Source organism: Colias eurytheme, chromosome 26 (genome assembly GCF_061535395.1).
Source record: "Colias eurytheme isolate Ceu_HAF_F1 chromosome 26, ilColEury1 Martin Lab GWU primary, whole genome shotgun sequence".
Classification (NCBI taxonomy): Eukaryota; Metazoa; Arthropoda; class Insecta; order Lepidoptera; family Pieridae; genus Colias; species Colias eurytheme.
In genome coordinates, this window is record NC_143005.1 from 9,608,559 (window position 1) to 9,622,430 (window position 13,872).

Consider the following 13,872-nt stretch of genomic DNA (forward strand, 5'->3'; position numbering starts at 1 on the left):
CCAGCTACAAATGCTAGAAAAATGCTTTGTGAACATGTTTACTGGCGTATGTTAATGAATACAAAAATAGCTTCAAACAAATGAGAAAAGATGTCTCTAAATCAGTGGAAAAGCAGAAACTATGGCTCTTTTTTGCGTTAGATTTTTTCTCGATTCTTTATATGTATAAGCAATTACTATTGCTAATTTATATAGCTAAAACTTGTTCATTTTCTTCATCTTTTAGCAGAGTATATTGTTAAGTATAATTTTCTTAAAACTGTAAGGAGCACACTTATACATCTGATTATTTTATTTATTTAAAACAATAAGTTTTTAAAATCGTTCATACTTCATACGTAGAACTTACTTTTGCTTTACCAAATCTCAACGCCCGTGCGCACATTCTCTAAAAAGTAAATAACATGATAATATTTTTCACAACAACAAAATTGAAGTCATTTTTACTCTCGTGCCTTTACTTTTCGTTAGATAAAAGCAATAAAGTGTTTTGCAGAATAAAGCATACAAACAGCTAAAAAAGTGCGGTTTGAGAAGAGTTCCACTTTTATTTCATTTCTTATTTATAAAGAATGCTTTGTAACGCTGCCTTTGTTTGTTCTATTGAAAACAAACGAGGTTAAACGTTTGTTAAAAGGGAATAAAAATACTGACCCTTTACTGCAATGAACGCAGGCTCTAGAACTGTGTACGTAATATTTAATAACACTTGTGATTTACCCCGATATTTGTACTTATTAAGTTAAGACCGTTTGATTTTTAAGAAATATATACCGGAGATTTACGCCATGAATTTATTATTGGGAGAGTATTATTTCTAAAACAAATCCAATATGTAAACTGAATAGTTAACTAAATGAAGTTAATTCCAAAAGCCATCTAAGCAGAGATCAAATACCATGAAACTGCGATAAAATACTAAAACAAGATTACATCTAGACATCAAACAGTGATCGGTTACTTAATAAGTTGGTTAAGTAGACCAAGTAACTCGACCCTTACGCTAAGTTTTACTAAGTATATTGTCAAAGAGACGGCACTTAACAAACATCTTGTGTATCTTATATAATTAAATAAATATATTATACAAGCGAAAGTGAAATACAATTAAAATATATAAGAAAAAATAAAAATTAACCTTTTTACACATAACCTTTAAATTTACCTTTACCTAAGCTTCGTCTAGCACGAGTAAAAAATATAGTAAAAACCCTTGAATCTATCGTTTAAAATTTAATGATAACCACTGCTTATAATTTAATGTTATTATTTCCTCCATATATACAGCTGAAACGTTATTAACATTCAAATTGTGTTTGCCAGGAACTCATAATGTATCTATTTCTAAATATATATTTTCTACACTAATTCGGAGGAAAAATCACCAACAGTTGCAATTACTTTATAATTACAATTTAATTGCAACTAGAATGATATTGGACGATGTTGTGAGGTAGGTAACATACACAAAAAAAGCAGGACGCAATGCAAAAAAATCTTTCTGTTTTTGAAGTTATATGATAGAATAGAAACTAAATGTTTTGAATAGTAGCAGATTCCTTCCTTTTCCTTCTGGATCTAGAGACAAATTTGCCTTAAGGGTGAACGCACATCAACCCTATATTTACATAATATGTATGCTAATACCAATTGTACATGCATGTTCACTTGATTCATCTTTATGCATTGATTCTTCTCGGTCTGAGCACAATATTCTGTACCTATATTGAATATATATATATTAATAATTTCGTTCCAAAAGGAGGTCTACGAAAATATTAACTAATATTTAAACTAAAACGTACATGTACATAAGTACAAGACGTACAAGTAGGTAAGCCTTTAAAAAAGCCCAATCCTTTTTGTAATGTCGCAATATAAGTATTTCAGTCAATTATTACATTATTTTGATATCATTAAACATTTAAAAAAGTGGATTTTTACCAAACAATACTATTAAAACATAAATAACCCAGTTCTGCATGTAACAGCACCTTAATTCAGAGCATTATACTAAACACTAATTAGCCAGTCTATTCAGCACACAGGTGTTGTGCCATTCATCACATCTAGACAATATGCTAATTGTCAGCCCTAATCCAGCCTGATATTGTTCTGTTTACGACTTCATCGATTCAACACGTATATGATGAGATTATTACACGTATTATTTATAGTCTTAAAATTAAAATCTTATATTTATTTGTGAAATTATTTATTCAACAGGAATATAAGAACGTTTAAAGAAAGGGCTTAACTATCGGGCTGATTTAGATAAAATTAAAACGCAAAGATTTAAACCAGAATCAAACATTTTTACAAAAATCAACGCCGAAGGTTTCAAATTCAAAGTCAAGCATTTATTTATTCAATTAGACGTCTTCTATAAACACTTTTAAACCAACATGACATAGTTTTACCATTTACCACCGGTTCGGAAAGCGTTTTTGTCCGGCTAAAACCGCGTGATAGAGTTAGTTCTAAATTAATTAATCAAGAAGCATTTCATTACCTGTCGTAGATAGACACAGGATCGCAAATTGTAGTTGTATTTAGTCAGCAATGTGCTGGAGTAGGAAAGCCAACACTTGTTGCAAAGTCAGTGATAATGTGATATTAGAGTGCCTTCATACGAACTGATTGTCGCTACGTTTTATGTTATAGATTTTTGAATATTTATTAAATTGTATGTCATTGTTAAAAGTGGTTCTCCCACCGCAGAGTATAACTTCAAACATTATTTAGTAATTTGGACCAATTCTAAAATGATCCTGCATTTTTTAAAGAAAGAAGTTGATAATTTTATAATTATTAAATTATCTAGATTATGTTAGTACCTAGAGTTAACGAACACACCAATAAAGAATCTTAAAGCAAAGTGTAGTAAATTTAACATCATCATCTGCCTACATTTTTCCACTGCAAACACGCAGGCCTTCTTCCAAATTTTAAGTAATAGTCCATTACCTTTAAACATTCAAAATGTAATAAATAAAATGCAGATAAATAAACCGCTGCAATGTTGCCAGTGTGAAAATTTCAGCAGCAAATGCTCTTTCATTTTAATTGTGTGTTTTAGCTGTTTGTGATAGCCCGTAGCCGCTACCAGCTGGAGCAAATTCCATTAAATGCGAGATTTGCTATCGCAGCATAAGCAGTTTTATTCAAACTATGTTTATAATTAACTTCCAGTTTCATCAGGTTCTGTGAATTTTTAAAATATAACATCGCTATCAAAACTAGCTATCTTGAATACTGTGGTATGAGATAAAAAAAAACTATTTTTTTTAAATAAACGAATGAAAATGGATTTATTTGATTTAATTGATCATCAGTTGGATGAATTAGAATATTATTCGACACAACGAATAGCAAGGATTCGTGTATTTAAATTACGTGTTGATTATTTTACGGACCTGGATGAAACTGGTTTTTTCGCTAGATTTCGTCTATCGAAATATGCAGTTAACCAAGTGCATAACTTTATAAAACATAAAATAATGCCTACATCGCAAAGGTGAGTGGTATTTTTTTAATAATCCCTTAGACAAGCAGTTGAGCCATCATGCCCTAATTAATATAATAAACAATTAAACAAAGAGAACATAAGAAGCTTTTGTGTTTATGTTTAATAGTTTAGATTCAGCCTAAATGCATCGTAGAATAACGTTCTTAGCTTAAGAAGACATTATAATATTATTGATGTCCTTCCAACTACATGTATATTGTATATCCATTACATCGGAACTCGATACCAAAATAAAAGCTCCTCGCATCGATGTATCCGCTCATTAATAGTCCATACGTCACGGATTACGTAAAGCTGTCCCCGATAAAAAGTCCAGCTAATCCGACCAGTGGAGCAAGAGCTCTTGCACTTCAATGAGATGAATGCAGCCCGTTGTGCGCGTCAAACGGCCGCGCCGTGCGAGAGCTCAGCATTCGCTGGTTGGGGACAACGGGTCACCGCCTAACTATTTATGCCGATCTATCTTAGGTAATGCGACGTCAAGTAAATATAGATTATAGATGTTTGTGGTGGCTTTTAATATATTGATCCAATAACGATATATTATTTCCAAATATATATCAATCATTCCGATTGTATTTTATTGATACAGACGTAAAGGAAAATTGTAGATAAAGATGGGCGTTAATCAAACGTAAATTGAATTGTTAAATTAGATATTAAACAATTTTCCAGTTTGTAAACAAACCACAGATTAATTCAAAATGTCAATATAACATTTAAAATAGTTGTCTCAGTTATTTTAAACATCATTAGGAATGTTTATAATCATATCTTTTATATAGTGCACTGCATACAATAAAAATATATAAACAATCTTAACTCTTCATTTAATACTTACATAATCTTAGAATAAATAACCATGAATATACCTTTAAATATATATTTAAACCGTACTTTACTATATAAGTACAAGATATTTTTAATTACCAGCTATACAGAAATGTTACACGGCTTCCAAAGTCGCGTGACGAAAAAGCAACGAAAAACAAGCAAAAAAACTTTAAGCCTGTGGTTTCCATCCCTTCCGTAGCTGACGAGTTCTTTTGATCACAAACATGAGAATCCGTTGACAGTGAGATTAGTGCCAAAAACAACATTCATCCAATAATTAAATGACGTAGTATAGATACATGATACTCTTAAACACAATGACTAAATATTTCTCAGATTTTTATGTCTTGGATTGAATTCACGAAAATATTAAAACAAATACCTATTAAAGGCTCGCGACACGTGTTACTAATAAAACAATGAAAAGATACGAATAATGAATATATCCGGTCCATATCCTTGGAAATAAAGGTTTAATTCTACGAATTGTCTATACTAATACATACGTAGTATATTATTATTAGTCTGTGCTAATACTAATATTATAAAGAGGAAAGGTTTGTAATTATGTATGTATGGTTTTCACGCATAAACAACTGGACCGATTTCAATGAAATTTAGCACAGATATAGAGGGTAACTTGGAATCCCGGAAATCCCACAGGAACGGGCGATACGCAGGTTTTTCTTTGAAAACGCGGGCGAAGCCGTGTGCGGAAAGATAGTTATTTATAAATTTATTGCTATATTTTAGCTTTGATTCGCAGTACTTATTGAAATATTGAACATTTTAAATTAACTCTTATATAATAGCTACTGATCCGACAGCGTTGTTTTACCAGGAAACCACTTAGTGGTTAATATATAGTCTGTCCACTATAAGAATTGCTTTTTGACAGCTCGACGGGTGATACCAGAAGTGATGTTCAAAAGATTATCGATTGTGATACCATTTCAATTATAAATTCAAAATATTATCATAAATCGAATCAGGTACGTAAATAATAATTACAACGTAAACGAACTAATAAGATATGTAATAATAAGACCACATATCTATGCATTGTATGTTAAAACTAAACTAAACTAATATTTTATTATTTATTGGTTTCTATCTTACAATTTGGTTGTCTTTACGTTTAAATTATATAACATAATAGAAGAGTTTTTCTGTATCGGATATATTTTACAGAGTATTTCTATCGATTATTTTAATCTATCGACCCATCATTGAATAATTCTGTGTAGGCATCACTAAGTGGGCGGGACCTGTCCATGAAGTACGATAATTATTTGTATGACATTTTAACATAGACAATACAATTATACATAGGCGTGAAGCTGTCAAAAAGCAAATAATATAATGGACAGAGTATAGTTTGCGATCTATTCTGAGATCTTTCTACTGAATATACACATTTAAATCGTTCAAACTGTTTCCGAGGAGATTGGTAACAAACATCGAGAACTTTATGTATATAGATAGACTTATTTGTAGATGGTAGGTAAATAGATGGTTTTCTCTAGCGGATTTGCCAAGGGGCTGAGTAGGCTGATGCTTATGGCGGCAAATGATAGGAGCGGCAAATTCGGAGACTTCTTTAATGTCTTACAGAAATGGAAATATTCCTGTGGTTGATAGGAGTTTATCTGGCTATGAATTTTCGTATGTTCCGTGTTATTCAAAAAGATGAAGTTCATTAAAGTGACGATTTAAAAGAGCTTCTAACGTAAGTTTAGTTGAAGGAATAATGATATAATTTGGAAAATCCAAAAGTGCACGCCTCATAATTTTTTTTTAATAAATATTTATTAATTATTATTTTTGTTTATTTAATAACAATTAAACCACATCGAATCAGACCCTGAAAAATGAAAGGGTTCTATTCCTGAGCATACTCAAGCGTAAGAGAAAAAAAAAGACTCGATTAGTAAAGTATTTCGGTCGCTATCGTGTTAACAAGAAAAAGGATCCGCACATACAGACACACGGACGTCCAAGACAGAACTTTTTTAAACTGTTTTTTAACTAGTTTAAATAACAAAAATGACATCAAAAATATCATGAACGTTAAAAATAGTGTTTTTTCTTAATATGACGTGTGTGTATGTATTATCTTACAAGTGCAATGTATGATACATAAAGACATTTTAAGTTTGAAAAATCAGATGTTTTGCGCGAAGTGACAGTAGTACCCACCTCAACGCTTCGCTTATGAGGCGTGCAATTATTAACAAAATATTTTAAAGCTCCACTCCTATTACTTGTAGTCTGATATTATAAAGTAGCGTATGCTATACAGCCTTCCTTGATAAATGGCTAATCAAACAAAAAAAAAATACTTGCAAACCGTTCGCTTCAAGAAGATGGTAGGTATGCAAAGTAACTAATATAAAAAATAAACTCTTCAGCTTTAGTATTAGTATAGACATTTAATAAAAACGATATAAGTAGTAAGTAATAAATGTCTTTGTACAACAGATGCGTTGCTGTGTGGCCGCGCTGTGGGTGTCAGCCCTCGCGACACTCGCTGTAGCCAGCGCAGATCCCGCGCACGATACTCCACCACAGGTAATATACTAGTAGTAGTGGAAGTACTAGTAGGAGAAGTGGTAGTAGTAGTAATATGTAACCTATTTGAAGGTGAAAAAGAATCGTTTTTGAACGAAAAATCTCACAAAAAAACACTACAAATTGAGAACCTCCATCGTCTAAGAGAAAGTAACATAAATACAAAACATTAGTTAGTTAAATAGCCACGAAACTAAGTTCATCTATAACTCACCTAGCCTCAACTTTTAGGATATAAATACACATGTTGAATGTAGGACGCTACCCAAAACCGTCCACAAACCAAAATAGCATGTTACATCACCACAAACAAAAAGACAACAGTTCTGTCCTCACCGTATTTCACGTCATCTTCACACATTTCAATGTCTGAGATTTATTTCGTATATATTAGTTTAGATAAAACAATCGAGCTGTCACCGAAACTCGGGCCATTCATCGCAAGCAAATCATTTGTTGTGAAGACGTTACAGCCTTGCTTTGTTAACTAAATTACATTTAGCTAAACATGATACGGGTAAAGAAGTACCTATTTGATAATAAATTAACATTTAACATAGCTTTTCCTAATTACATTTCTAGATTATGTAATTTATAATATAATGTTTACAGAGCGAAATGAATAATTGATGAGCATTCCATTTAAATCGATATATTATGTATAAAAATCTTTTCAAATACATATATTAAAAAATAACAAATAAAATATTTCATCGCAGCCGAGGACTTATTGAATTCGTAGAAACGTCAGGGCAATGCGTTTTGCTTTACAAAGGCACATTGCATGGAAGAATAATCGGATAGTCTGTCTATTAGATTCGTTGCTCTTTGTTGTATGTTTGTATCAAACATTCACAAAGCTACGATACACTAAGTCAAAGTAAGATTTATAGAAAGCAAAGAAGTATCATTAGAAATTATATATACCTATGTAACTTTGCAGTAAAAGATAATGCAATTATTCTTCCTTTCTAATGTTTGTGTTGACTTAAAACTCAAATCATTTTTTTTGAAATTCTCGTTAGGTACATGTTGTTAAATGTTAAACGCAGTTTTTTTTATTTTTAAGTATTTTTCAAAATTATAATAACTAAATAATGAAACTTATTATTGAGTTTACCTAGTTGAACTTTAAAATTAAAATACATACACATAAATTGATCAAATATTAACTCTACCACTATTTCTTCAAAGCCTGTAAATAACCGAAAAATTTAAATATACTTTACATACTGCATTTTCAATTGACTTTAAACATTTAAATCATCCACAAATCTGTAATACAGCAGCTTACAATATTTTCGTTCTAAAATCCCCGAGTCCACTTTAACACATTGACACGTTTTGAAACCGAAACGCCGCATAAATCAGTGTCGTTAAACAGTTTTCCTTCGGGGTGCTTTCTGAGATCTTCTCTTATGATATTAGCCCTCTCCCCCCCTACCACACCCTCCCGCCATCCCTTGCTGTAATAACACTTCATGGACTGTTAATTTCAGCTTTTCTCGAGATTACTTCTATGCAAGATATTTTTGTAACACATTTTGAAATGTTTGTAATGTACGATATACCATGCACATCTCTAAAAATAAATCTTCAACGACTGACGCAATTTCTGTCCTTTTAGTTATAACACAACAACCAAACAGCAACACACATTAATTTTATGTTTTAATTAAAATGCACTACCCAAGATTGTAAGAGTGCATACTGCATTCCAATTACGAATTCGTTATAAATACGTTTGAATATAAAATGCAGATGGAGTCTTAAATTAAATAAAAAAGTCCTAGCACAACGAAATTTTGCCATTGTTTTAATTTTATTCCTTTTATTATCCTTTGCACATTTCACAAATCATAAGCTATTTAATCAATAGCTTAAATCGAGAGGCGTTTACTTAAAATTTTAATATGCATTAAAAATTAAACGCGAAATCCTCAAACATAAGATATTCGATAGTATTGCTGTAACAACTGTTACCCCGTCATCAAAGAACCCAGATTGAAGTAAAATAATAATAACGGTCCCTATTAAGGGTGCTATTGTCTTATTTGATATTTAAGCCTAACTTTTGTAAACCATTAATAGTTGAAATGTTTCTCTCATTAACCGGAGCTAGGGTTGCCATGCAATAAAATTGTATAAAAAAGAAATTTGTTTTGCTACTCCATATAAAATTGCATTTTCTATATGATAAAGATTTCATTTTTATAATTCTGTTAAAATGGTGTACTTGGCAATACGGTGAACTTTAAAATAATATTTTTGTAAATATTTGAGTAAACATAACATTTATCTCTATAAAATCTCTAGATTTTTGTGAAAAAAAACTGCATAAATACTATTCCAATCCGTCGACCTTCTTCAGCGGCACATATTTCAACTCAAACTCAATTTATGCAAACCTTTTACCCATCGGGCACTGTAGACTTCTGTTATTTTTTCCACATTTAGAATATAACAAAACTTATTTGATAAAACAAAATTAAAAAACATAGAATTATTTAATTGCTTATTTTTGTTATTTAACAAAATGATAAATGACCATAAGCTGAAAGTTAGAAGAATAGGAAAGTGTAAGTTTAAGTTTGCCTCTAATAGAGAACATAATTAACAAAAACACACAATCGACAACCCTATCAAAAGCATCCAATTTCTCAAGACAGGCAGGTGAATATGTTTGTATAGATGTCGTAACATAGACGGGATCAGACATTCAATATTTGCGTGATGTCAGACGTCGTTAATTATTGTTTGGTTTCTAAATAACCCGCCTCAGCCTCTCCGCTCCACACATTTTATGATACACATAAAATTGTTTTGATGGAACATGCCGGATGTGTGATAAAATATTTTTGAAAATGTAGTTATCAACGTAAAGGCTAACAATATTCAAATACTCAGTACTTTTATTGTAATTTGCAGATTGCTAAATGTTTGATTATGTAAAAAAAATCAGTAGTTTAGAGAATTGTTTACCACTAAAAACTAAAAATATTTATGGTGAAAAAATTCCATAAAATACTTGCACGATTGTGCTTGTTGTACAAACCTACTATTTATTTCTAAAATCATCGTTTTTGACATAATATAATATAATAAATAATAATATAATATACTAAATTTGATTGTAAAGACCTTCAAATTGTCTTCTCTCCTCAATCTCTCTTATTAAAGTTCTTTCCGAAATCAATCAATACTCTGGCATAACTTAAAAACCGCTCCAAAGTAAACTGATTAACATTCTTGAAACACTTCGGTTGGATATAATCTTGTGATTTCGCTCACGCCGCCGCGCGTCGCCGGCCCGCATTTTTGTAACTATTCCGAGATTTCAATCCGAACCAACTAATTTCATACTAATGGCAAAATAATCTCTATCCAATCAAAACCACTTTGGGAATATGGAACTTATAGGCTCGTGGTCGTGATGGAATACAGATGAGCGTTTGTAATATTAGAAGAGGAATGTTAAAATTTTTTGAACGAAACTTTATGATATCAGGAAAATCTTTATTTAAGATTTCAATTTTTTATACCATCGAAAAAGTTTAATTATTGAAATTGATATTTATTATTTTATGGCATTCAAAGTTTAATTATTCTTCATTAAAACACCCTAATTCAAAATGATCAGACAACCTAGTGCCATTATACCGTTGCTACTAGCAACGGTGCCGCATCTCCCTTCGACTTTGCAATACAAAAATATTACGCTGTACAAAGCTCCTGTTGAAGGTTAGCCAATCGCTTTATAGCCGCTGTAACTGCATTATTTAGTGCTGTGCAACGGTAAATGCATTTCCTTCACCCTCGATACTAAAGTTTTATATCCCACTACACTTGTATTTGCCGCCGTAACGTCTAACACACCGACCGAACGACTTCGCATTTTCTTATTTAACATCCACGCTACCTAGTTTGTATTTCAAACGTGTTTAAAATCTTTCAACTTTAAACACGTTTTGAAGTGTACGTAAAAGCTTTAAAACATCAAATTACTTTCATTTCTGAATACACAGCAAATACATTATCTACTTATAAATGTTTATTCACAAGTCAGTAATATAAATATGTATCAACAAATAAATACGAGTGTAATTATGTGACAGACATAAAAATAACACCGTGTTGTACAAGATATTATTTATCTCAATAAATATTTGCTGTTATACTATCGATGTACAGAATAATAGGATACAATAATTAAGACTTATTCCTGCGTAAAAGGACTAGACATGAAGAAGAATAATTACCATAATAAATAATTGAAAATTCGTTGATGAACCACGAATTTTAAAAAGACCATGGTGTGTTAATGTAATGTAGAGCATACTTTAATTTATTTTATTTACACGTTCTTGGTAATTAATCAACAGAATTGATACATTAGAGACCACACAGTTTCACGGTATTGGTAAATTCTATAATTAATTATTTCGTGTTCGACTAATTTCTTGATTTGTTACAACAGAACGTAGTTAGGCGTTCAATAATAATTATAAGTTGATTTTCTGACTGTTGTTGGTTCTTTTTTATTGCTGGTGGTTAATTTGATATAATTTTAATTGGAATAACGATTTTCTTCTTGTAACAGACAACTATATAATATTTATACATTATTTTTTTTATCAAATCACTTAACTCCGACATTTTCCTTTCATAAAAAAAGGTTAATATATCGTTTTGGGTTTACACAGGCTGACAATGACGTACAACTATCAGAAGAGGACAAAAGGGCATGGGCCAGCTTACACGGGGGCGGTGGTTGGGGCAAACGGGGTTGGCAGGACCTGAACTCAGCGTGGGGCAAACGCGCTTGGCAGGATCTGAACTCACCATGGGGCAAGCGCGCATGGCAGGACTTAAACACAGCTTGGGGCAAACGAGCGTGGCAAGATTTGAACACAGCATGGGGCAAACGCGGCTGGCAGGACCTTAACTCCGCTTGGGGAAAAAGAGGATGGCAAGACTTGAACGGCGCGTGGGGAAAGCGCGCGTGGAGAGATATGTCGCAGATCCCATGGGGCAAACGGGCGTGGCAGGACCTTAACACCGCGTGGGGCAAACGAGGCTGGCAGGACATGAGCTCGGCTTGGGGCAAGCGAGGCTGGCAAGACATGAGCTCCGCGTGGGGCAAGAGGACACCTGTAAGTGATATAATCATTTAAAAATCTATTAAATATATTTTAAAACTCGGTTACAATATTCTTATAAGTATAAAGTACGAAAAAATATAAAATGCCTTGTTGCCGCAACAAAATCATGCAGAACGGAGCGTTGCGACTGCGTCATCGCGTCGTTACGTCGCGGCGCCGTGCGATTGGCCGCGGATTGACCCCACTGTCCTCTACGACATCGACTCGCCACGCAACCGCTGAGCAGGACACTCCCTCACTAAAATTAATCTACCAAACGCATTCTGTAATTTTGATTATTAAACTACTTATATACGCACAAGTTTATTTTCATCTTCTTTCGCCACCTAAAATCTAGAACCAGTCGTCAACATTTTCTGGACCTTCGACACCGGATCACATCCTGGATTTTGGAGACGCAATCGGCAAGGAAGTCGCAAAATTACAGTGCAGTTTGGTAAGACGGCCAGCTAATTTATCCAACCCTGTAAAGCTTCATCTGAGTGATACTGTGCTTTGTATATTCCAGAGCTTTCGGTGTTGCTTGCCTCCTCACGTGCTTTTACGCTACCGAAGAATCTGCTTCACGTGGCACGTAAGTACTTGTAGCTTTTTACTTCAGTCATTATGTCTCTTTCTGAGCAAAAGGAGCTTAAGGATTTGAGAAAAAAAAGGGGATTAATCAAATGTAGGTTAACGAATTTTAAGAAATATGTTTCGTCTTTTGAAAACGTGGACCTTGACACGCATCAGAGGGCAGAACTAAAACTACGTATACCAGGTGCACAAAGTTTAATGAACGATTTCAACCAAGTACAAAGTAAAATCGAAGATCTTGTCCCGGAGTCAGAAACGGATAAACTCATAGAATCACGCGTAGAGTTTGAGAGGGAATATTATGTTGTCCTGGCGATGCTGGACTGCATGGTAAACCCAGATAATTCCGAGGATAGATCTGTTAATAAATCCATTGACTGTTCCTTAGCGCACGACCATACGACCTGTAACAATTTTAATAACGATTCAGTAAAATTACCGACTATTTCTGTACCTAGCTTTGACGGTTCACATGAACACTGGGTAGAATTTCGCGATACGTTTTCATCCTTAATTCACAATTCGAAAACAATACCACCGGTTCAAAAATTCCATTATTTAAAGGCGAGTTTAAAAGGCGATGCCAAAATCGTTATAGAAAACGTAGAATTTTCATCCGAAAATTATATGGTTGCATGGGAGCTTTTATTACACCGTTTTAATAACACGCGATTGATAGTGCAAAGTCACATTAAGGCAATATTTTCACTTCAAAACGTCTCAAGAGAATCGGCTATTCAATTACACAATTTAATTGATACAGTTTTAAAAAATTTACGTATTCTTAAAATTTTAGGAGAACCCACGGAATACTGGGACACTTTGATTATTTATATCGTAGTTTCAAAGTTAGATCCTACCACTGAACGCGAGTGGGAACAATATAAAAACACATTTTATAAATTAAACAAGGACAAAATTATTAAACTAAACGATTTATTAGAATTCATTAAAGAAAAAGCCGATTTATTAACTACACTATCCGTAAATCACAATAAACCTAGTATTTCAAATAACTCAAATAAATTTTCTACTTACCAAAATAAAAATTCATCATCCAAAATTCATTGCAACATAGTTTCGGATAACAAACAATCTAAATCGCAATCCAATAAGTCGCGCAGCCATTACAAGTTATGTTTGCTATGTAACGAAAGGCATCAGCTGTATTCATGCCAGAAGTTTCTCGACTTATCTCCG

General features: G+C 32.7%; 1 protein-coding gene across 1 annotated transcript in view; it reads left to right on the forward strand.

The window, feature by feature from the left end:
* Positions 1-13,872, forward strand: part of Mip (Myoinhibiting peptide precursor) — a 64,203-nt gene that overhangs the window by 36,791 nt on the left and 13,540 nt on the right. The window contains exons 2-3 of the mRNA XM_090116803.1: positions 6,845-6,934; positions 11,638-12,087. Coding sequence (XP_089972929.1) covers positions 6,845-6,934; positions 11,638-12,087 — 540 coding nt within the window. The remainder of the gene's footprint in view (positions 1-6,844; positions 6,935-11,637; positions 12,088-13,872) is intronic.